At 39.7% G+C, this 21780-nt stretch overlaps 2 protein-coding genes and 2 long non-coding RNA genes across 6 annotated transcripts; all 4 read left to right on the forward strand.

Annotated features, from left to right (window-relative positions):
* Nucleotides 1-4884: 4884 nt before the first annotated feature.
* Nucleotides 4885-7175, forward strand: LOC133713806 (uncharacterized). The gene is made up of 3 exons (XR_009848251.1): nucleotides 4885-5065; nucleotides 5740-5815; nucleotides 7012-7175. It is a non-coding gene; the product is annotated as an uncharacterized LOC133713806 (long non-coding RNA).
* A 4884-nt stretch (nucleotides 7176-12059) lies between these two features.
* LOC133713749 (uncharacterized) lies at nucleotides 12060-14350 on the forward strand. Its single transcript, XR_009848232.1, has 3 exons — nucleotides 12060-12240; nucleotides 12915-12990; nucleotides 14187-14350. It is a non-coding gene; the product is annotated as an uncharacterized LOC133713749 (long non-coding RNA).
* A 3864-nt stretch (nucleotides 14351-18214) lies between these two features.
* Nucleotides 18215-20385, forward strand: LOC133718494 (uncharacterized). 3 transcript variants are annotated; one of them, XM_062145343.1, is made up of 3 exons: nucleotides 18215-18497; nucleotides 18559-18943; nucleotides 19051-20385. In XM_062145343.1, exon 3 carries the CDS (start codon nucleotides 19387-19389, stop codon nucleotides 20140-20142), a length of 756 nt encoding a protein of 251 aa, XP_062001327.1. In that variant the 5' UTR covers nucleotides 18215-18497; nucleotides 18559-18943; nucleotides 19051-19386; the 3' UTR covers nucleotides 20143-20385. The 3 variants fall into 3 exon arrangements, with proteins under 3 accessions (XP_062001327.1, XP_062001328.1, XP_062001326.1); XM_062145344.1 differs by having other exon boundaries at nucleotides 18215-18454; XM_062145342.1 differs by having other exon boundaries at nucleotides 18215-18943.
* On the forward strand, nucleotides 18385-19091 carry LOC133716609 (uncharacterized). Its single transcript, XM_062143295.1, has 2 exons — nucleotides 18385-18943; nucleotides 19051-19091. Exons 1-2 carry the CDS (start codon nucleotides 18385-18387, stop codon nucleotides 19089-19091), a joined length of 600 nt encoding a protein of 199 aa, XP_061999279.1.
* Nucleotides 20386-21780: the final 1395 nt, after the last annotated feature.

Genomic DNA, 21780 nt, shown 5'->3' on the forward strand with positions numbered 1-21780 from the left:
TATGTAATATCGAGCGATGTGAGGTGTGGTTGTTTTGAGAAAAAAATTCAGGTTGTATTTATGTGAGTTGTATTAATTCATGTTTCGGATTTGAATTTGTTATTCAAAATTCGGGGCGTGACAGTTTGGTATCAGAGCGTAAGGTACATATTTGGTGATAATCAGTACTCCCCGAGTGATGGCCCGTCTGCAGCGGATCCCCATCATATACTCTTCGGTACTGGTATAATCATTGGGTATGTCTTAGTATGGGGTCTAGACAGTGTGTAAGTCCGTAGGACGGTAGAATTGTCTTGTAGGTTCGTTTTAGAATAAGTTTTGCTTCCGAGAGTTGCAATCTTCGAGGAATGGAAACCTCCGGATTTAACTCTGATGAGTCGGTGAGGATTGTTTATGGAAATGAGTTTCTTTTGTACGTAGAAGTGAAGGCATGATGTTGACCTATGCATGTACCCAGGTTGGATACGAGTATAAATTGATAGAGATTTTTCCTTCTTAAGTTGGATATACAGATGTTTTTGGATGGGATGTACGTATCAAGGATTAAATATCTTGTTTTGTAATGAGATGTCCTTGTGGAGTTTGTTAGTAGGGTTGAGGTTAGGGAAGAAATTATTGTGGTTACTTCTTCCTTGTGCTTGTAAGTTGTTAAGCAGGGTTTAAGGTGCGAGACAAGAATTTTATTTTGTGCTCGATGGTTAGAGATGAGAGACCATTGTTTTGGGTTGTCGTTGAGTACTATAATTCCTTCAGAATCAGGATTGTTGGTAGAATTGGAATTAGTAGTAATTTTGGTGATTCGGAATTTGAATTGAGTTCGCGAGATGTGTCTTATATACGTGGTTGATGTTGCTTGCATCATTTTGGAACGATACGTTACGATTCACAAGGAAAACTGGATTTGAAATTTATTCATTTGAACACCATGGGTTGATGACCTGACCGTGACTTGTGAATATAGTTTTGTTCAAGTGAATGAAATTGAATTTTGTGGCCTTTGTGTGGTGAACTAGTTTTCTTAAGTTTTGGATCATAGTATGGAGATGGACTGCAGTGAATTTGAATTGTTGTGTGTTTTAAGTTTAAGTAGGCGGGACACTTAAAGTTTTGCAATGGAGTTGATTTTGGTGTAATTAATTGGGAGAGTTAGAATCAGTTCTTGTGAATGATGTTGGATGAGAGTGTGTGCCTTTGGTGATTGATTTTAGGTGATATAGTTAAACGCAATTTCGGATATTGATTTTAGTGACTTTGTTAGGTATCCATAGTGGTTCAAGTGAATTACTATGTGATATGGAGTTTGATTCGATTTCTGAATCGCTAAATGTTAGGGATTGAATTGTGGTGAGTTTTTGTTGAAGCAATTGATAGATGGAATTATCGAGATTCTATAAGAGTTGTAAGAGTAACTCTAAAGACGTGGGTTTTTCCTAGCTAACTCAGGATGTGTTTAGCTTTATAAATCCCTAATCCTATCGATGAAATTGTTTGTGTTTGGTTTGACTCAGAGGATACTAGCTAGACCTCGATGCGACTTAATTGATTGTTGGATTCTTTTTGAGTGATTGTTTTTATTGCATCATTATGAAAGATGTGTGCAGTAGAGTTGTTTATGGTTTTGAAAATAGTATTGGGTGACCAAGGTTCGATCCTTGGTGTTGTTGTTGGTTAAACAAAAAGAAAAGAAAACATGCACACCATCTTATTGATTTAATATTACAAAAAGGAAATTGGAACTACGCTATACTAAGCCTAATCAGTAGCTCCGGATGGGTTGAGGCTGAGCTCAAGAGAAACGTGAGAGCCACCGTTGTAGCCGCCTGAGCCACCGGAATAGTAGCCATAGCCGCTACCTCCCTCGGAAGTAGTCTTCAGGCCACCAAGGACGTCCTCACCGTGCATGGGGAACAGAGGAAGAGTTTCAATCTCCTGGTGATCTTCCCTTCGCTGTTCCATGAAAGTTTGTCCTCCTTTTGTGCCAAAGGAGGAAGTACTAGTATTAGTGTTGAAGGGTGAGGAGGAATACCGGTCAACACTGCAGTCGACCCGTGGCCCAAAATTGATGTCGATGGATCCACCAGCTGGTCCAAAATTGATGTCGATGGATCCACCAGCACCAGTAGGACTAGTGGACCCAAAATTAATATCAATGGATCCACCAGTACCAGTAGAACTAGTTCCCACGGGCACTTGAGCAGCCTGATTGCACCTCTTCATCTGCTTCTCTCGAGCCCTGACGTTCTGGAACCAAAAGTAAATGTTCTTGCCCTCAACCTGTCCATACTGTTGCAGCTGGAGACAGATCTCGTGAATATGCTCTGTAGTTGGGGTCTTAACTCCCTTGTCGTAGTAAAGATCCTTGAGGATTCTTATTTGATCTGGAGTAGGAATCCACCTGGTACGGCTTCGCCAGAAATCCGTGTTGGCACTACTCCCGGCTTCTTGGTTGTTTCCTCCATCCTCGATCTGTTGCTGGGTTTGTAGCTCCATTAGTTGCAGAGTTCGTGGTTCCATGGTGATGAGTTGAGAGGAAGTGTAAATTGAAGAACGAAGTTGTTGAGTGTTTGTGGGAGATTGACCTTAGAAGGATTAAGGTTGATGAAGGGGTGTTGGAGATCTGAAAGTCCAGAGGAAAGAAGAGATTGAATCTACCAGATGGAAGAGAAGATCGGGAGGAGAAGGACTGAAATTGATGAAGAAAGGATTTGAGTTTCGAGAGGAAGGCTAAAGAGTTTGAGAGAGAATGGCTGGGGAAAATTTCTTTTCTTTGGTGTGAACAGTTTTTCTCCAGAATGCACCTATTTATAGAACAAGGTGAGCAGATCTCCACCGTTGGATGGACGATCTCTGAGATTCAATCTACGCGTTGGATTAAAGTCACCCGAAAACACGGAAAAGCTGTTGGCGCGTGGAGAGCGTGTAAGGGGACCGAGCGAATCTCGAGACGCTGTGGCAGACAGCTTTCGCCGAAAGTGATATGCTTTCCGTAAATCACGGAAGAGACGTGTCGTGGCACGTGGAGTGTACCGACAGTTTGTTTTTATTCTATCGCTTATGATAGAATAAATAAAAGGAGTTGCATGGATAGTAACGAGAGCAGCTGGTGCTCTAGTGGTTGAAGAGCAAAGCTCTTGTACAAGAGGTCAGAGGTTCGAACCTTGCCTCTCGTTTATTTTTATTATGTTCGCTTATGACATAATAAGTATAACATTTGTACACATGTTCGCTTGTGCTCCAGTGGTTGGAGACAAAGGTTTCGTGCAGCAGGTTGAGGTTTCGAACCTTGCCTCCCCCGTTATTTTATTTATGTCGCTTATGACATAATAAATATAACACGTGAGCATATATTAATGAAGGCAGCTCTTGCTTCAGTGGTTGGGAGCAAAACCTTCGTGTTCGAGGTCGGGAGTTCGAACCTTACCTCTTACAAATATTTTTGGATCCCGTATATGCTTGATATACGGACGTATATACGGTATGTACGGTACACATACGTATATATGGTCTGTACGGTATGCATACGTATATACAGTTGTACGATATGCATACGTATATACGGTCTGTACGGTATGCATACATATATACGGTATACCTACGGTATGTACAATTTCATACCGTAGCCGAGCTGGAAGTCGGTGGGCCGATTGGTAGGCCCAAATGGTAAGCCCAATTGTTCGGCCGATTGGTAGGCCCAAATAGTAAGCCCAATTGTTCGGCCCGAATGGTAGGCCCAAATGTTAAACCCAAATTGGTTCGGGCCGGTTCGAAATGTGGATGGTTCGGTTCCTTCGGCCCAATTGGCCAGCCCTAATGCTTAGCCCAAGGATTGAGCAAGCCCAAGTCATCATCACTGGGTGACATATTTTATTGGTGTACTTTTGGGGATGATTTGTTTTGAGTGATGCATCTCTATTGTTGTGTAGAATAGTGCATGCTTAAGTTTTACTATAGAGATTTACCGTGATGCTAATGGAGTAGCGAAACGCTTTGTGGGAGTCTTTACTGTGCTTGTATGCCAGTACAGGGTGATGATCTATGTGAGGATCTATGAGATAATCTCTGTGAAGATCTAAGTGATGATCTATGTGATGATCCACGTGATGATTTTGTGTAATTGATGTGGAGTGATGTTGAGCAGTTATTTTGTGAATTTACATCGTGATGAAAGGATTTAGTGGCCATAGGAATGTATTTTTATACAAAGGGCTGTGGCTTTGTAGATTACTACAACTTTGGGAATGATGGAGATTCGATGGTTAGGTCAACCTTAGTCAAGAGGAATTGACTTACGCTTAAATTTCGGGACGAAATTTCTTTAAGGAGGGTGGATTGTAATACCCCGAAAAATCTAAATTAAATTCCGTGGATTTTTAGAAATGATTTCACGATAGTGGGAGCGAGTACGAGGCTTGGAGAAGTTGTGGAATTAGTTCGAACGAATAATTTTCGAAAACGAACGTTATTTAGGGGCTCGCGAAAGTTGACTTTTTATACGTTCAAAATTTGGGAAAACTTCCTTCATGAAAGTTGTAGAGCTCGTCGATACGATCGCGGGCATATGCGGAACGCAAAAATCGGAGTTCGTATGAATTAGTTATGATTTTTTGAAAAAGTTTCCAATTTAGTATAAAGCTTCCATTTTCGGAAATTTCCGAAAATAGTTTCAGAATTTACAAAAATAGAAAAAAGCTGCTGCAGCCCTCGTCCCCGCCGGAAATCGCCTCCGATTTTCGTTTGGCCATATCTTCCTCCTCCGGCCACCGATCCTCACCAAACTTCTTCCATTGGCTTCGTATGGTCCTTGCGCACACGTCTGTGGAAGCCTTGCACGACGGCGCGGCCTGTAGCGGCGGCGGCAAGCTTGGTCCGATTTGAGTTCGATTTTGAGTCAACGCCGATATCTTGAGTTTCCGGCCACCTTTCTTTGTGATTCTTGGCTTGATGAACTCGCCTTGAGTTTCTGAACCAGTCTCCAGGAGGAATCGAAGCGAGTGGTGGACGTTTTCACGCTGATCGGAGCTCACGCCGGATTCTGGAAAAATTCCGGCCACCGTGACTGAGTTTGGTAATTTTCGACCTCTTCTTGACGTTTTCTGATAGCAAGCCTTTATAGTTTTTTGTTAAGCATGATAAGATGAAGAGGAGCAGCCCGGCCCCGACACCATTGGTGGTGGTCGGCGGCGGCTCTGCCACTAACTCCGGCGGCCCTTTCCGGCCACCTCCGGGGATCAAAAATATGGTTTCTGTACATTTTCAGATTCTATATTTCAATACGATCATTTTGATATATTATACGCAATTTTTGGATATCGTATGATTAAGTTATGAATTTTACGATTTCGATCGATTTCAATCGTTCGATTTGTGATCTGTGGAGATCGTACCGTCCGATGGATTTGTAGTTTTGATATGATGATCGTATGACTGTCCCAGTGACTTTGTGTGGTCATGGGCGAAGATCCGACCGTTGGATCTTCGTATATTTGTAAAAAGATGATTCGGAATGCGATTTGTGAGAATCCGACCGTCGGATTTTCGTATAAATTTGTGAAGATGTTAGTAAGGACGATTCAGGAAGATCCGACCGTTGGATTTTCGTGATGATTTTTGGAGGGTGATCCTAAGGGCGATCCGTGAGGATCCGACCGTTGGATCATCATTTAATTTCGATCCGACCGTTGGATTGTCGTTTGAATATGTTTTTGAGTTATTGGCTAAGTTAAGGTCATGTGTGATTAGGTGATTGACGGTCTCCCTTGGGTGAGCGATTTCGGTGTGTATTGTGTTGAATTGAAGACGCAGCGGGAATATCGAGGTGAGTAAAATCGCACATGGTTCATTTACGAACCGAAATTCAGTGATTGAATTCTATAGTGATTTTGTGGAAACTGTTTTAAGAAAATCAATATTTGTTTTAAATTATATGGACTTGATCGACTACGGTCCATAGGTAAGTAAAATGTATTTAAACTATAAAAATGAATTTCCTGATTTTAATGCATGTGAACTATAGTTGGTATTAGTGGTCATTCTTGTGTGGGTGACTACGTATATATATATTTACGTGGAATATATATTGGATGTGTGGTATTTGGTGAAGTGTGGAATTGATGCGATTGATTTACAATTCGAGCATTACTCTCTAGAAGATATAATTTATCTTATAGGTTGAGTTGAGTGTGATAAAGAGTAATTGAGTAAAGTGCTATAGTTGAGTCGTTGAGATGAGTTAAATGAGGAGTCGAGTGATTTGAGGCAAATATTTTCGTAAGGGTGAACCTTGGCCAAGGTGACACTCTACGATTCAGTTAGAGCTCTAGTCTGTCTGCCATCATACTGAATGGGGTGATTAATATATTTAATTATAAGCCTGTAAGTATGATATACGTACTGAATGGGGTGATTAATATATTTAATCATAAGCCTGTAAGTATGATATACGTACTGAATGGGGTGATTAATATATTTAATCATAAGCCTGTAAGTATGATATACTGAATGGGGTGATTAATATAATTAATCATAAGCCTGTAAGTATAATATACTGCATGGGATGATTTATATAAATAAATCATAAGCCTGTGAGTATATATTGAGTAAACAGTTGTTTGTTTTTGCGTAGTCATGTTGAGATGTGAGTATAATATACGGTATGGGATGATTAATATATTTAATCATAAGCCTGTAAGTATGATATACTGAATGGGGTGATTAATATAATTAATCATAAGCCTGTAAGTATAATATACTGCATGGGATGATTTATATAAATAAATCATAAGCCTGTGAGTATATATTGAGTAAACAGTTGTTTGTTTTTGAGTAGTCATGATGAGACGTGTGTTGATTGATGCTTGAAGTGACGTTGTGCACTTCAATTATTATGCTAAGAGATACTGAAATTGAATTGTTACTTTAAAATCGTGCAATTCCTTGTTTACTCATACGGGCTGTCAAAAGCTTACCGGGTTTGTGTTGTTGCAATCCCGGTACACTATTCAAATTGTGTAGCGGGTAATCCTACAGGTCAGGAGAATCAGGACGGTGATCGTGCGGGTTAGAGAATTTGTTTTAGTTTTACAGCAATTGTAATTGTGAGGTGAGTTATGCTCATTTGAGCCTTACAATATAATTTGGTGAGAGTGTGCTGTAATAAACAAATTTGAGATTTGGTTTATGTAATATCGAGCGATGTGAGGTGTGGTTGTTTTGAGAAAAAAATTCAGGTTGTATTTATGTGAGTTGTATTAATTCATGTTTCGGATTTGAATTTGTTATTCAAAATTCGGGGCGTGACAGTTTGGTATCAGAGCGTAAGGTACATATTTGGTGATAATCAGTACTCCCCGAGTGATGGCCCGTCTGCAGCGGATCCCCATCATATACTCTTCGGTACTGGTATAATCATTGGGTATGTCTTAGTATGGGGTCTAGACAGTGTGTAAGTCCGTAGGACGGTAGAATTGTCTTGTAGGTTCGTTTTAGAATAAGTTTTGCTTCCGAGAGTTGCAATCTTCGAGGAATGGAAACCTCCGGATTTAACTCTGATGAGTCGGTGAGGATTGTTTATGGAAATGAGTTTCTTTTGTACGTAGAAGTGAAGGCATGATGTTGACCTATGCATGTACCCAGGTTGGATACGAGTATAAATTGATAGAGATTTTTCCTTCTTAAGTTGGATATACAGATGTTTTTGGATGGGATGTACGTATCAAGGATTAAATATCTTGTTTTGTAATGAGATGTCCTTGTGGAGTTTGTTAGTAGGGTTGAGGTTAGGGAAGAAATTATTGTGGTTACTTCTTCCTTGTGCTTGTAAGTTGTTAAGCAGGGTTTAAGGTGCGAGACAAGAATTTTATTTTGTGCTCGATGGTTAGAGATGAGAGACCATTGTTTTGGGTTGTCGTTGAGTACTATAATTCCTTCAGAATCAGGATTGTTGGTAGAATTGGAATTAGTAGTAATTTTGGTGATTCGGAATTTGAATTGAGTTCGCGAGATGTGTCTTATATACGTGGTTGATGTTGCTTGCATCATTTTGGAACGATACGTTACGATTCACAAGGAAAACTGGATTTGAAATTTATTCATTTGAACACCATGGGTTGATGACCTGACCGTGACTTGTGAATATAGTTTTGTTCAAGTGAATGAAATTGAATTTTGTGGCCTTTGTGTGGTGAACTAGTTTTCTTAAGTTTTGGATCATAGTATGGAGATGGACTGCAGTGAATTTGAATTGTTGTGTGTTTTAAGTTTAAGTAGGCGGGACACTTAAAGTTTTGCAATGGAGTTGATTTTGGTGTAATTAATTGGGAGAGTTAGAATCAGTTCTTGTGAATGATGTTGGATGAGAGTGTGTGCCTTTGGTGATTGATTTTAGGTGATATAGTTAAACGCAATTTCGGATATTGATTTTAGTGACTTTGTTAGGTATCCATAGTGGTTCAAGTGAATTACTATGTGATATGGAGTTTGATTCGATTTCTGAATCGCTAAATGTTAGGGATTGAATTGTGGTGAGTTTTTGTTGAAGCAATTGATAGATGGAATTATCGAGATTCTATAAGAGTTGTAAGAGTAACTCTAAAGACGTGGGTTTTTCCTAGCTAACTCAGGATGTGTTTAGCTTTATAAATCCCTAATCCTATCGATGAAATTGTTTGTGTTTGGTTTGACTCAGAGGATACTAGCTAGACCTCGATGCGACTTAATTGATTGTTGGATTCTTTTTGAGTGATTGTTTTTATTGCATCATTATGAAAGATGTGTGCAGTAGAGTTGTTTATGGTTTTGAAAATAGTATTGGGTGACCAAGGTTCGATCCTTGGTGTTGTTGTTGGTTAAACAAAAAGAAAAGAAAACATGCACACCATCTTATTGATTTAATATTACAAAAAGGAAATTGGAACTACGCTATACTAAGCCTAATCAGTAGCTCCGGATGGGTTGAGGCTGAGCTCAAGAGAAACGTGAGAGCCACCGTTGTAGCCGCCTGAGCCACCGGAATAGTAGCCATAGCCGCTACCTCCCTCGGAAGTAGTCTTCAGGCCACCAAGGACGTCCTCACCGTGCATGGGGAACAGAGGAAGAGTTTCAATCTCCTGGTGATCTTCCCTTCGCTGTTCCATGAAAGTTTGTCCTCCTTTTGTGCCAAAGGAGGAAGTACTAGTATTAGTGTTGAAGGGTGAGGAGGAATACCGGTCAACACTGCAGTCGACCCGTGGCCCAAAATTGATGTCGATGGATCCACCAGCTGGTCCAAAATTGATGTCGATGGATCCACCAGCACCAGTAGGACTAGTGGACCCAAAATTAATATCAATGGATCCACCAGTACCAGTAGAACTAGTTCCCACGGGCACTTGAGCAGCCTGATTGCACCTCTTCATCTGCTTCTCTCGAGCCCTGACGTTCTGGAACCAAAAGTAAATGTTCTTGCCCTCAACCTGTCCATACTGTTGCAGCTGGAGACAGATCTCGTGAATATGCTCTGTAGTTGGGGTCTTAACTCCCTTGTCGTAGTAAAGATCCTTGAGGATTCTTATTTGATCTGGAGTAGGAATCCACCTGGTACGGCTTCGCCAGAAATCCGTGTTGGCACTACTCCCGGCTTCTTGGTTGTTTCCTCCATCCTCGATCTGTTGCTGGGTTTGTAGCTCCATTAGTTGCAGAGTTCGTGGTTCCATGGTGATGAGTTGAGAGGAAGTGTAAATTGAAGAACGAAGTTGTTGAGTGTTTGTGGGAGATTGACCTTAGAAGGATTAAGGTTGATGAAGGGGTGTTGGAGATCTGAAAGTCCAGAGGAAAGAAGAGATTGAATCTACCAGATGGAAGAGAAGATCGGGAGGAGAAGGACTGAAATTGATGAAGAAAGGATTTGAGTTTCGAGAGGAAGGCTAAAGAGTTTGAGAGAGAATGGCTGGGGAAAATTTCTTTTCTTTGGTGTGAACAGTTTTTCTCCAGAATGCACCTATTTATAGAACAAGGTGAGCAGATCTCCACCGTTGGATGGACGATCTCTGAGATTCAATCTACGCGTTGGATTAAAGTCACCCGAAAACACGGAAAAGCTGTTGGCGCGTGGAGAGCGTGTAAGGGGACCGAGCGAATCTCGAGACGCTGTGGCAGACAGCTTTCGCCGAAAGTGATATGCTTTCCGTAAATCACGGAAGAGACGTGTCGTGGCACGTGGAGTGTACCGACAGTTTGTTTTTATTCTATCGCTTATGATAGAATAAATAAAAGGAGTTGCATGGATAGTAACGAGAGCAGCTGGTGCTCTAGTGGTTGAAGAGCAAAGCTCTTGTACAAGAGGTCAGAGGTTCGAACCTTGCCTCTCGTTTATTTTTATTATGTTCGCTTATGACATAATAAGTATAACATTTGTACACATGTTCGCTTGTGCTCCAGTGGTTGGAGACAAAGGTTTCGTGCAGCAGGTTGAGGTTTCGAACCTTGCCTCCCCCGTTATTTTATTTATGTCGCTTATGACATAATAAATATAACACGTGAGCATATATTAATGAAGGCAGCTCTTGCTTCAGTGGTTGGGAGCAAAACCTTCGTGTTCGAGGTCGGGAGTTCGAACCTTACCTCTTACAAATATTTTTGGATCCCGTATATGCTTGATATACGGACGTATATACGGTATGTACGGTACACATACGTATATATGGTCTGTACGGTATGCATACGTATATACAGTTGTACGATATGCATACGTATATACGGTCTGTACGGTATGCATACATATATACGGTATACCTACGGTATGTACAATTTCATACCGTAGCCGAGCTGGAAGTCGGTGGGCCGATTGGTAGGCCCAAATGGTAAGCCCAATTGTTCGGCCGATTGGTAGGCCCAAATAGTAAGCCCAATTGTTCGGCCCGAATGGTAGGCCCAAATGTTAAACCCAAATTGGTTCGGGCCGGTTCGAAATGTGGATGGTTCGGTTCCTTCGGCCCAATTGGCCAGCCCTAATGCTTAGCCCAAGGATTGAGCAAGCCCAAGTCATCATCACTGGGTGACATATTTTATTGGTGTACTTTTGGGGATGATTTGTTTTGAGTGATGCATCTCTATTGTTGTGTAGAATAGTGCATGCTTAAGTTTTACTATAGAGATTTACCGTGATGCTAATGGAGTAGCGAAACGCTTTGTGGGAGTCTTTACTGTGCTTGTATGCCAGTACAGGGTGATGATCTATGTGAGGATCTATGAGATAATCTCTGTGAAGATCTAAGTGATGATCTATGTGATGATCCACGTGATGATTTTGTGTAATTGATGTGGAGTGATGTTGAGCAGTTATTTTGTGAATTTACATCGTGATGAAAGGATTTAGTGGCCATAGGAATGTATTTTTATACAAAGGGCTGTGGCTTTGTAGATTACTACAACTTTGGGAATGATGGAGATTCGATGGTTAGGTCAACCTTAGTCAAGAGGAATTGACTTACGCTTAAATTTCGGGACGAAATTTCTTTAAGGAGGGTGGATTGTAATACCCCGAAAAATCTAAATTAAATTCCGTGGATTTTTAGAAATGATTTCACGATAGTGGGAGCGAGTACGAGGCTTGGAGAAGTTGTGGAATTAGTTCGAACGAATAATTTTCGAAAACGAACGTTATTTAGGGGCTCGCGAAAGTTGACTTTTTATACGTTCAAAATTTGGGAAAACTTCCTTCATGAAAGTTGTAGAGCTCGTCGATACGATCGCGGGCATATGCGGAACGCAAAAATCGGAGTTCGTATGAATTAGTTATGATTTTTTGAAAAAGTTTCCAATTTAGTATAAAGCTTCCATTTTCGGAAATTTCCGAAAATAGTTTCAGAATTTACAAAAATAGAAAAAAGCTGCTGCAGCCCTCGTCCCCGCCGGAAATCGCCTCCGATTTTCGTTTGGCCATATCTTCCTCCTCCGGCCACCGATCCTCACCAAACTTCTTCCATTGGCTTCGTATGGTCCTTGCGCACACGTCTGTGGAAGCCTTGCACGACGGCGCGGCCTGTAGCGGCGGCGGCAAGCTTGGTCCGATTTGAGTTCGATTTTGAGTCAACGCCGATATCTTGAGTTTCCGGCCACCTTTCTTTGTGATTCTTGGCTTGATGAACTCGCCTTGAGTTTCTGAACCAGTCTCCAGGAGGAATCGAAGCGAGTGGTGGACGTTTTCACGCTGATCGGAGCTCACGCCGGATTCTGGAAAAATTCCGGCCACCGTGACTGAGTTTGGTAATTTTCGACCTCTTCTTGACGTTTTCTGATAGCAAGCCTTTATAGTTTTTTGTTAAGCATGATAAGATGAAGAGGAGCAGCCCGGCCCCGACACCATTGGTGGTGGTCGGCGGCGGCTCTGCCACTAACTCCGGCGGCCCTTTCCGGCCACCTCCGGGGATCAAAAATATGGTTTCTGTACATTTTCAGATTCTATATTTCAATACGATCATTTTGATATATTATACGCAATTTTTGGATATCGTATGATTAAGTTATGAATTTTACGATTTCGATCGATTTCAATCGTTCGATTTGTGATCTGTGGAGATCGTACCGTCCGATGGATTTGTAGTTTTGATATGATGATCGTATGACTGTCCCAGTGACTTTGTGTGGTCATGGGCGAAGATCCGACCGTTGGATCTTCGTATATTTGTAAAAAGATGATTCGGAATGCGATTTGTGAGAATCCGACCGTCGGATTTTCGTATAAATTTGTGAAGATGTTAGTAAGGACGATTCAGGAAGATCCGACCGTTGGATTTTCGTGATGATTTTTGGAGGGTGATCCTAAGGGCGATCCGTGAGGATCCGACCGTTGGATCATCATTTAATTTCGATCCGACCGTTGGATTGTCGTTTGAATATGTTTTTGAGTTATTGGCTAAGTTAAGGTCATGTGTGATTAGGTGATTGACGGTCTCCCTTGGGTGAGCGATTTCGGTGTGTATTGTGTTGAATTGAAGACGCAGCGGGAATATCGAGGTGAGTAAAATCGCACATGGTTCATTTACGAACCGAAATTCAGTGATTGAATTCTATAGTGATTTTGTGGAAACTGTTTTAAGAAAATCAATATTTGTTTTAAATTATATGGACTTGATCGACTACGGTCCATAGGTAAGTAAAATGTATTTAAACTATAAAAATGAATTTCCTGATTTTAATGCATGTGAACTATAGTTGGTATTAGTGGTCATTCTTGTGTGGGTGACTACGTATATATATATTTACGTGGAATATATATTGGATGTGTGGTATTTGGTGAAGTGTGGAATTGATGCGATTGATTTACAATTCGAGCATTACTCTCTAGAAGATATAATTTATCTTATAGGTTGAGTTGAGTGTGATAAAGAGTAATTGAGTAAAGTGCTATAGTTGAGTCGTTGAGATGAGTTAAATGAGGAGTCGAGTGATTTGAGGCAAATATTTTCGTAAGGGTGAACCTTGGCCAAGGTGACACTCTACGATTCAGTTAGAGCTCTAGTCTGTCTGCCATCATACTGAATGGGGTGATTAATATATTTAATTATAAGCCTGTAAGTATGATATACGTACTGAATGGGGTGATTAATATATTTAATCATAAGCCTGTAAGTATGATATACGTACTGAATGGGGTGATTAATATATTTAATCATAAGCCTGTAAGTATGATATACTGAATGGGGTGATTAATATAATTAATCATAAGCCTGTAAGTATAATATACTGCATGGGATGATTTATATAAATAAATCATAAGCCTGTGAGTATATATTGAGTAAACAGTTGTTTGTTTTTGCGTAGTCATGTTGAGACGTGAGTATAATATACGGTATGGGATGATTAATATATTTAATCATAAGCCTGTAAGTATGATATACTGAATGGGGTGATTAATATAATTAATCATAAGCCTGTAAGTATAATATACTGCATGGGATGATTTATATAAATAAATCATAAGCCTGTGAGTATATATTGAGTAAACAGTTGTTTGTTTTTGAGTAGTCATGATGAGACGTGTGTTGATTGATGCTTGAAGTGACGTTGTGCACTTCAATTATTATGCTAAGAGATACTGAAATTGAATTGTTACTTTAAAATCGTGCAATTCCTTGTTTACTCATACGGGCTGTCAAAAGCTTACCGGGTTTGTGTTGTTGCAATCCCGGTACACTATTCAAATTGTGTAGCGGGTAATCCTACAGGTCAGGAGAATCAGGACGGTGATCGTGCGGGTTAGAGAATTTGTTTTAGTTTTACAGCAATTGTAATTGTGAGGTGAGTTATGCTCATTTGAGCCTTACAATATAATTTGGTGAGAGTGTGCTGTAATAAACAAATTTGAGATTTGGTTTATGTAATATCGAGCGATGTGAGGTGTGGTTGTTTTGAGAAAAAAATTCAGGTTGTATTTATGTGAGTTGTATTAATTCATGTTTCGGATTTGAATTTGTTATTCAAAATTCGGGGCGTGACAGTTTGGTATCAGAGCGTAAGGTACATATTTGGTGATAATCAGTACTCCCCGAGTGATGGCCCGTCTGCAGCGGATCCCCATCATATACTCTTCGGTACTGGTATAATCATTGGGTATGTCTTAGTATGGGGTCTAGACAGTGTGTAAGTCCGTAGGACGGTAGAATTGTCTTGTAGGTTCGTTTTAGAATAAGTTTTGCTTCCGAGAGTTGCAATCTTCGAGGAATGGAAACCTCCGGATTTAACTCTGATGAGTCGGTGAGGATTGTTTATGGAAATGAGTTTCTTTTGTACGTAGAAGTGAAGGCATGATGTTGACCTATGCATGTACCCAGGTTGGATACGAGTATAAATTGATAGAGATTTTTCCTTCTTAAGTTGGATATACAGATGTTTTTGGATGGGATGTACGTATCAAGGATTAAATATCTTGTTTTGTAATGAGATGTCCTTGTGGAGTTTGTTAGTAGGGTTGAGGTTAGGGAAGAAATTATTGTGGTTACTTCTTCCTTGTGCTTGTAAGTTGTTAAGCAGGGTTTAAGGTGCGAGACAAGAATTTTATTTTGTGCTCGATGGTTAGAGATGAGAGACCATTGTTTTGGGTTGTCGTTGAGTACTATAATTCCTTCAGAATCAGGATTGTTGGTAGAATTGGAATTAGTAGTAGTTTTGGTCATAGTCTGCTTTGTGTTGTTGTTTTCTGATCTTGGTTTGTTATACATGTTATTTTTTAAATAATTGTTGGAATTGCTGTAAAATTAGAACACAAAATAATATCGTAATATTGTAGAAAATAACAATAATATAATAGAGATAAGAAATAAAAGAAAAGTAATTAATATGTAGATTTTTATATGGGAGAAACTTATTCAGTCGAGGCGTGCAAATGCACTGTTTTGAGAAATCATCTCCTACTGCACGGGGTTGAATGATGAACTTCTCTTAAGATACAACAACTCTTCGAGCTCCATCGTGTAGGTAAAAAGCCTTATTGAATCTTAATCACCTGTACACTTTAAATGGTGTGCGGTGTACACGTAAAATTTATAGGTTGTATAAGTATTTACTAGAGGCATTTGGCTAGAGTAATAGTATTTGGTGGATTGCACTATATTGCATACATATTGTCCAATAATCTAAAATTAATTACGGCTTCTCCTTTACATGGTACAAAATTAAATTGGACAATATTACATACAAAAATGATGAATTTTTCATTCTATCGTGCAACCTCTACTGCTATACGTCCATGTCAACAGTTAATGAAATTTTTTAACTGCGAGATACAAATTAATTGTTAACGGTACGTAGCAAACTTGGGGTATCGAAACGACAAAACTTAATAGTTAGGTGTAAATTGAAAATGACCGCATAGGTTCAACGATCTTTTGTACTTTTTTTTTAAAGATAAAAAAATCTTTTGTAATTGAAAAAAAAAAGAAGGAAAAAAAAAAAAAAAGCCCCAAACCAATCCCAACTAGGAAAGAGAGCAAACCTAATCCTAATTCCTCTAGGTATTACGAGAGAGCATACCCGCGCTTTGCTGCGGGATTTAGCAGATTGTTGAAGAAAGTAATTGCTTGTGTAGACAATATTATTGCTGATTTTATAATATTACATAGCAGAACATTTATGTAAACCAAGCAGCACAGAACTGAATAGCAATGGTACCCCCTCTTTGTTGCAGGACAGTTTACAATAATGACTGATATGAATTAAAAGGGCTTGATTGTGATAAAATAAGAGTTTCCTGCCTATAAAATTGTTTTGAGTTTACAAAGCAAAGAAGATCAGTCATATATAATGCAGTGATATTGGCATTTTGTTTTTTGTTGATTACTCCTGCCTATAAAATTGTTGAGTTTACAAAGCACTACCAATCCGTCTACATTTTCATATTCAAAACTGTACAACCCGATATAGGTGTTTGGTAATTGATCACTATACGTGGAACCTTGGACAGACTGAGCAAGATGATGTTAATACGTGTACAAAGCAATGGCAGCCTGAGATTGTGGGTGAAAAGCAAGGGCAAAAACGTCATTTCGACACTCAATGAACAGGTGTGAACAGTTAGTTTGTCTTTCGCGAGCCTATATATACGCGTCCAAGTTCTTCTTATTCTGGTGGGTTTCCCACGTAGAGATATATCCCCACTTGTCAACGGATTCGGCTTCTCTACTATAATTGCCTTTTGCTATGATCTGCTATAATTTGCTATTAGGCTGCCACATCAGCATCAGCCAATCCAATGGCTAATAATAAAGAGTTAACAAAATCACATTGGTGGACTTGAAGCACCATATCGTGTCCTCTTCTCCTTCTTCCCTTCCCTCTCCCCTTCTCTGTAACTAGAGACAGAGAGAGATGGATCTGCCATTGCTTTGTGAAAGTTGGTAGCTTATGAAATGACAACGAAATAGGTTGGAACAAAACCCAGAAAACAAAAGAATGAAAACAAACAAATTTGTAGTTTATATATTGATTTCGTTTTTGATTTTGCATTTTCTTTTCCGATCTTCCAAATAGAAATGGAAAATCCCAATCAGATGAGAGAGAGAGACAGTGGATCAGGTCAGAGAGAGGGAGGGAGAGAGAGAGAGAGAGAGAGAGAGAGAGAGAGAGATCAAATCCAAAACTCCACAAAAGGAGTAGAACAATACTGAAGATCCTATCTTTTCCTCACTGCACAAAATTCCCAGATTGAAGAAGTCTCAGTTATGGATTTGAAACCCATAAAGAAAGTTGATCGATCAGGCCTCTCTTTCTTCATAATCTTCTTCTCCAAAATGCTATCTCTTCCACCTCTCCACCCATTCCCTCCAAAACTCATTCTTACTCGTTGTAGACTCGCTCTCTCTTCTTCAACCCCCAAAGCCTCAACCTTTACACCCAAAGCCCCACCTTTCCCCAACCCTAATTCACCGTTGTTCCCTCAAAATCAATTACTAACGACGCTCTGCCTCGTCGTTTCGTTCTTCTCCGACCCACATGAGCTCTACGAGCAACACTCCCAAGACTCTCCTCCACCTCTGCACCTCCATCATCTCCTCCGATCCTCCTCTGGTTTCAATTAGTTATGGTAAAGATAATATGAGGATGCCTGGAATTTTTTATTCTCCAGTTTCAGGCACAGAAAAAATGGAGGGTGATAGGTGATAGAATTTGGTGTATGTGAGGCATAACTAGACTCATGTGAACACTAATGTTTAACCCTTAGATTGAGTTGTGATGATGTGGCAGCACCTTATGCGAATTATAGCAGATCATAGCAACTAGAATTATAGCAGAGAATCCGGATCCCTTGTCAACCCCCATAATCCAAACCCCTCAAAAAGCTTTCTTCTTTTCTGGTCCGGTCCCAAAAAAGTCTAACGATTACTCTCCGCTACTTTTTTTCTTTTATTAAACAAAAATAATAACTGTATTAAAAAGATAAAAGCAAAGAAAAAGGAAAAACTTTTTCTCTCCCCAAGCCTATATATTAAAGAAGTCTATACTCTATATCTACACCACGCCGGGGGGGTTGGGGGGATTTTGTTTTGAATTAAAAAAAAAAATTCAGTATTTTGTGAAAGAAAAAAGAAAAAAAGTTTATTGTGTAAATTCAAATTCAAATTAAATATCTAAGTTCTAATTTAAATATTTGATCAAAAAAAAAAAAAAAAAGTTCTAATTTAAATTTGAATTTTAGTGTTTTTTAATGGGTCGGTGCCCAAGTAATATTACCGTTATCGGGATTCCAATCAAGAGAAGGATAGACGGAATCCTTATATAATCCCCCTTGTATATATTCGTGCTCCACTTTCCATTCTTTGTTATCAATCTCTGCTCTTAGGAAAATTTCCCAATTACATTTCGTTCTTTGTTATCAATATTCTTTGTTACCGTTTGTTCGTTACTTTCGATTCTATGGCGGCGGCGATCCAGAAAACAGAGTCGATGGTGGCCTCCTCGTCTTCATACCTAACGCTGCCGTTAGGTATGAAGATCTCATTCATCCCCACCGATTCACAACTCATCAGGTTTATTCTTCACGATTCTGCCCCGAATTTTATTATTACTGATTGTGATCTATTTGGCCAGGAAGAGCCCTGGGAAATCTGGGACAGATATCTAGGGTTTCTAAACCAATACAACCCAGATGAACTCTACTTCTTCATGCCTTCACTGAAGAAATTGAGCCGGTCTAATGGTGGTTCAAGGATCAGCCGAACAATTGGCGGTGGTAGTTGGACTCAGAAGGAGCCAATCAAGTTTGTGTGCGACGAGGGCAGATCAATTGGGGTGAAGAGAAAGCTTAGATATCACAACCAAGGGTCAGATCAACATTTGCAGTGGTGTTTGGATGAGTATACTAGTGTTGAGGTTGCTAATTCATGTGCAATTTTCCGGCTCCGGAAAAACGAGCGACAATACAAATCACTGTGTGGTATTTGTGTGGAAGACTTCTTTCAGCCTCTACCATTAGGTATGAAGGTTTTATTCCGCCCCACGGACTCACAATTGATTAGGTACTTTCTTGGTTTTGATATTGCCCCAGATTTTATTGTTTATGATTGTGATTTGTTTGGACAGGAAGAGCCTTGGGAAATTTGGGACAGGTATTCATCGGTTAAAAACCACCCAGATCTCCTCTACTTTTTCACATCGTCACTGGGCTCCAAGGGGAGGGTTTGTAATTTTGGTCGAAGAGTTGGGTCTGGTACATGGAACCAAAAGGAGGCTGCCAAATTGGTGTATGATGATGAAGGCGAAAGAAAGCCGATTGGGAGAAAGAGGAAACTCAGATATGTTAACCAAGGCTCTGTGCATCATGGGGAGTGGTATTTGGAAGAGTACACAAGCCTTGTTGATGAGGGGGCAATTTTGCTTCTTCGAAAAAACGAGCGGTACAAAGCACCGGCTTCATCAATGTCGTCAGGAATTCCAAGTGAAAAGAAGAGGAAACACAGAGAAATTGATCGATTGGAGGAGAAGAAGCCTAGAAAGAAAAAAGAAGCTTACAGACAACTAGTAATGCATGACTCGGATTTACTTGATAGGCAAAGCCAAACTGCTACCAGTCCCACAGTGCCTATTCAACAACAAGAACCTGACAGTGGTGGTGATGATAATTTCGTGTTCTTCAAGGATATTGATATTGAAACATGGGAGTTTCCTTCTCTGGATGATTTTGTCATGGCTTGTCCTCCTCCACTTACAGAATGTGATCAAGAAGCATTAGCAACCATTGAGTTTCCTTCTCTGGATGAATTTGTCATGGATTGCGATCAAGAAGCATTAGCAGCCCTTGAGTTTCCTTCTCCAGATGACTTGGCTTCTCCTTCTCCTCCTCTTGAGGACTGTGATCAAGAAGTAATAGCAGCAGCCAACATTGATGATAATCATAATCTCACGGGATCCTGTAATGATGATGATATTGCAACATGGAGTTTTCCTATTGTGGACTATTCATTGACTTCTCTTCTTCAAGGAAAATGTGATGATCAAGCATTAGCATTAGTCAACAGCGATGATGATCTACATTTCATGAAAGAGGATACTGGAGCATGGTGTCCTGCTTTTTTGGATGATTTCTGGATGAAAGAGGATACTGGAGCATGGTGTCCTGCTTTTTTGGATGATTTCTGGATGGCTCTTCTTGTGGACTGTGATGAACAAGCATAGCATCGCTAGACGAAGTCATCATTCTCACAACTGTTACTACCATCTAGTAGTCTATATATAGTTGAACAAGTCTGCTAATCTAATCTTCAGTGGTTGTTTTCTAATATTGTTCCGTTATACATGGTAAAGTTTGTAATTGAGTTTTGATGATAACAGAAATGTATATTTAGTTGCCACTATTGTTTACTGAATGCATGTTTCTTGAAATTGTTATAAATTTGTATGGCATTATTATATTACTCATCAGAATCAATTTGTCTCTTTTGTTTGCTCAAATAAACCTCTCCCTCAGTAGTACTTGATCTGTGATTTGCTGCATCATCGTTTCTCCTAGTGGCAAATAAACAGAAGTGTGCTCTGATCATATAACTCGTAGTGACTGATTATAGGCATTCAGTTAGAGCTAATATCCTCATTCCATTATTCAAGCTCTTCCCACTTGGGTTTGCTTAGGCTGATTACAGTCATTGCCTTTGTGGTCTTACTTTGGAAAACTATTTTGATCTCATGCATTTCGTCTTTATATATTTACCAAGTAAGACCACAAAGGCAATAAGATGAAACAGTGGAAACTGGTGCTAGTTAAAAAAGAAATCACATTTTAGAGTTTATAGGAATATATACAGAACAGCTCATCAATTAATATATATAGATCCTCAAGCACATGATGATGACCGTAAACAACACCAAAGTGGGGACTTAAAGTTTCGTTCTCATGAGCAGAGGGTTCTTGTCTGGCATCGATACCCTCTAAAGTCTTTGTCATTTTCTTTTCACCCGAAAAATCTTGTGTACCTAGACATGCCTTGTAGTCAAACTGAACAACTTTGGGAAGGAACAAAGGTATAATCATCAGTTTGCATTTTACCTTTTACATATCTGTTTTAAACTCTCATATTTCTTACTCCTTAACCATTAAGCCTTGGTTGTCTTGGCAGCCTCTGAAAAACTTGATATTCATCAATCTAAGTTACTCTCGATACCTTAGGAGGTCTAAGTTACTCTCGATACCTTAGGAAGATCTCCGACTTCACTGAGGCAACAAAACTCAAGGAACTACATCTTGCTGGTTGTATTTGTTTAAGGACAAGCAAAATTGACAGAGAGAGAGAGGGAATAGAGATTCAAGTGTGTTTCATTTCATTCAATAGGAGGTATTTATAGGGATACATTTGAAGTAAATAATGATACAACTTGATGGCATCTTCATTTGTAGCCTTCCATTGTGGCATCTCCATTTGCAGCTCCACATTGTGGTTTGTGATGATGATTGCCACACTTGTTCCCCATTGGCATAAAGCTTGACTCACAAGTCACTATACCTATGCTATTCACTCAAATACTTATCTTATACATGACATAGACATTTTATATAATGAACAATACAACATGTTTCATATATACTACAACACTCCCCCTTGGATATTTCATGTCGATAGTATTTGTCTAAGCCGTGCGCTTCGAAATTGCCTCGTTAAAAACCTTGCCAAGTAATAAAACCCTGTGGGAAAAAACAACCTTGGTCGAAGGAGAAAAAGAGTGCAACGCGCATTAAGTGTGGAGTATGTTTCTAGATACTCCCCCTGATTTATTCTCCCCCTGAAGATCATGGGAGTTCGGATAACCTTCTTAATCCGA

This window comes from Rosa rugosa, chromosome 6 (assembly GCF_958449725.1).
Source record: "Rosa rugosa chromosome 6, drRosRugo1.1, whole genome shotgun sequence".
In the NCBI taxonomy this organism is placed as follows: domain Eukaryota; kingdom Viridiplantae; phylum Streptophyta; class Magnoliopsida; order Rosales; family Rosaceae; genus Rosa; species Rosa rugosa.

Coding starts and splice junctions, on each gene's coding strand:
- LOC133716609 (XM_062143295.1), top strand. CDS start 18,385: ATGGCGGCGGCGATCCAGAAAACAGAGTCGATGGTGGCCTCCTCGTCT. Junction 18,944..19,050: donor CTTTCAGCCTCTACCATTAG/GTATGAAGGTTT, acceptor TTGTTTGGACAG/GAAGAGCCTTGGGAAATTTG.
- LOC133718494 (XM_062145342.1), top strand. CDS start 19,387: ATGTCGTCAGGAATTCCAAGTGAAAAGAAGAGGAAACACAGAGAAATT.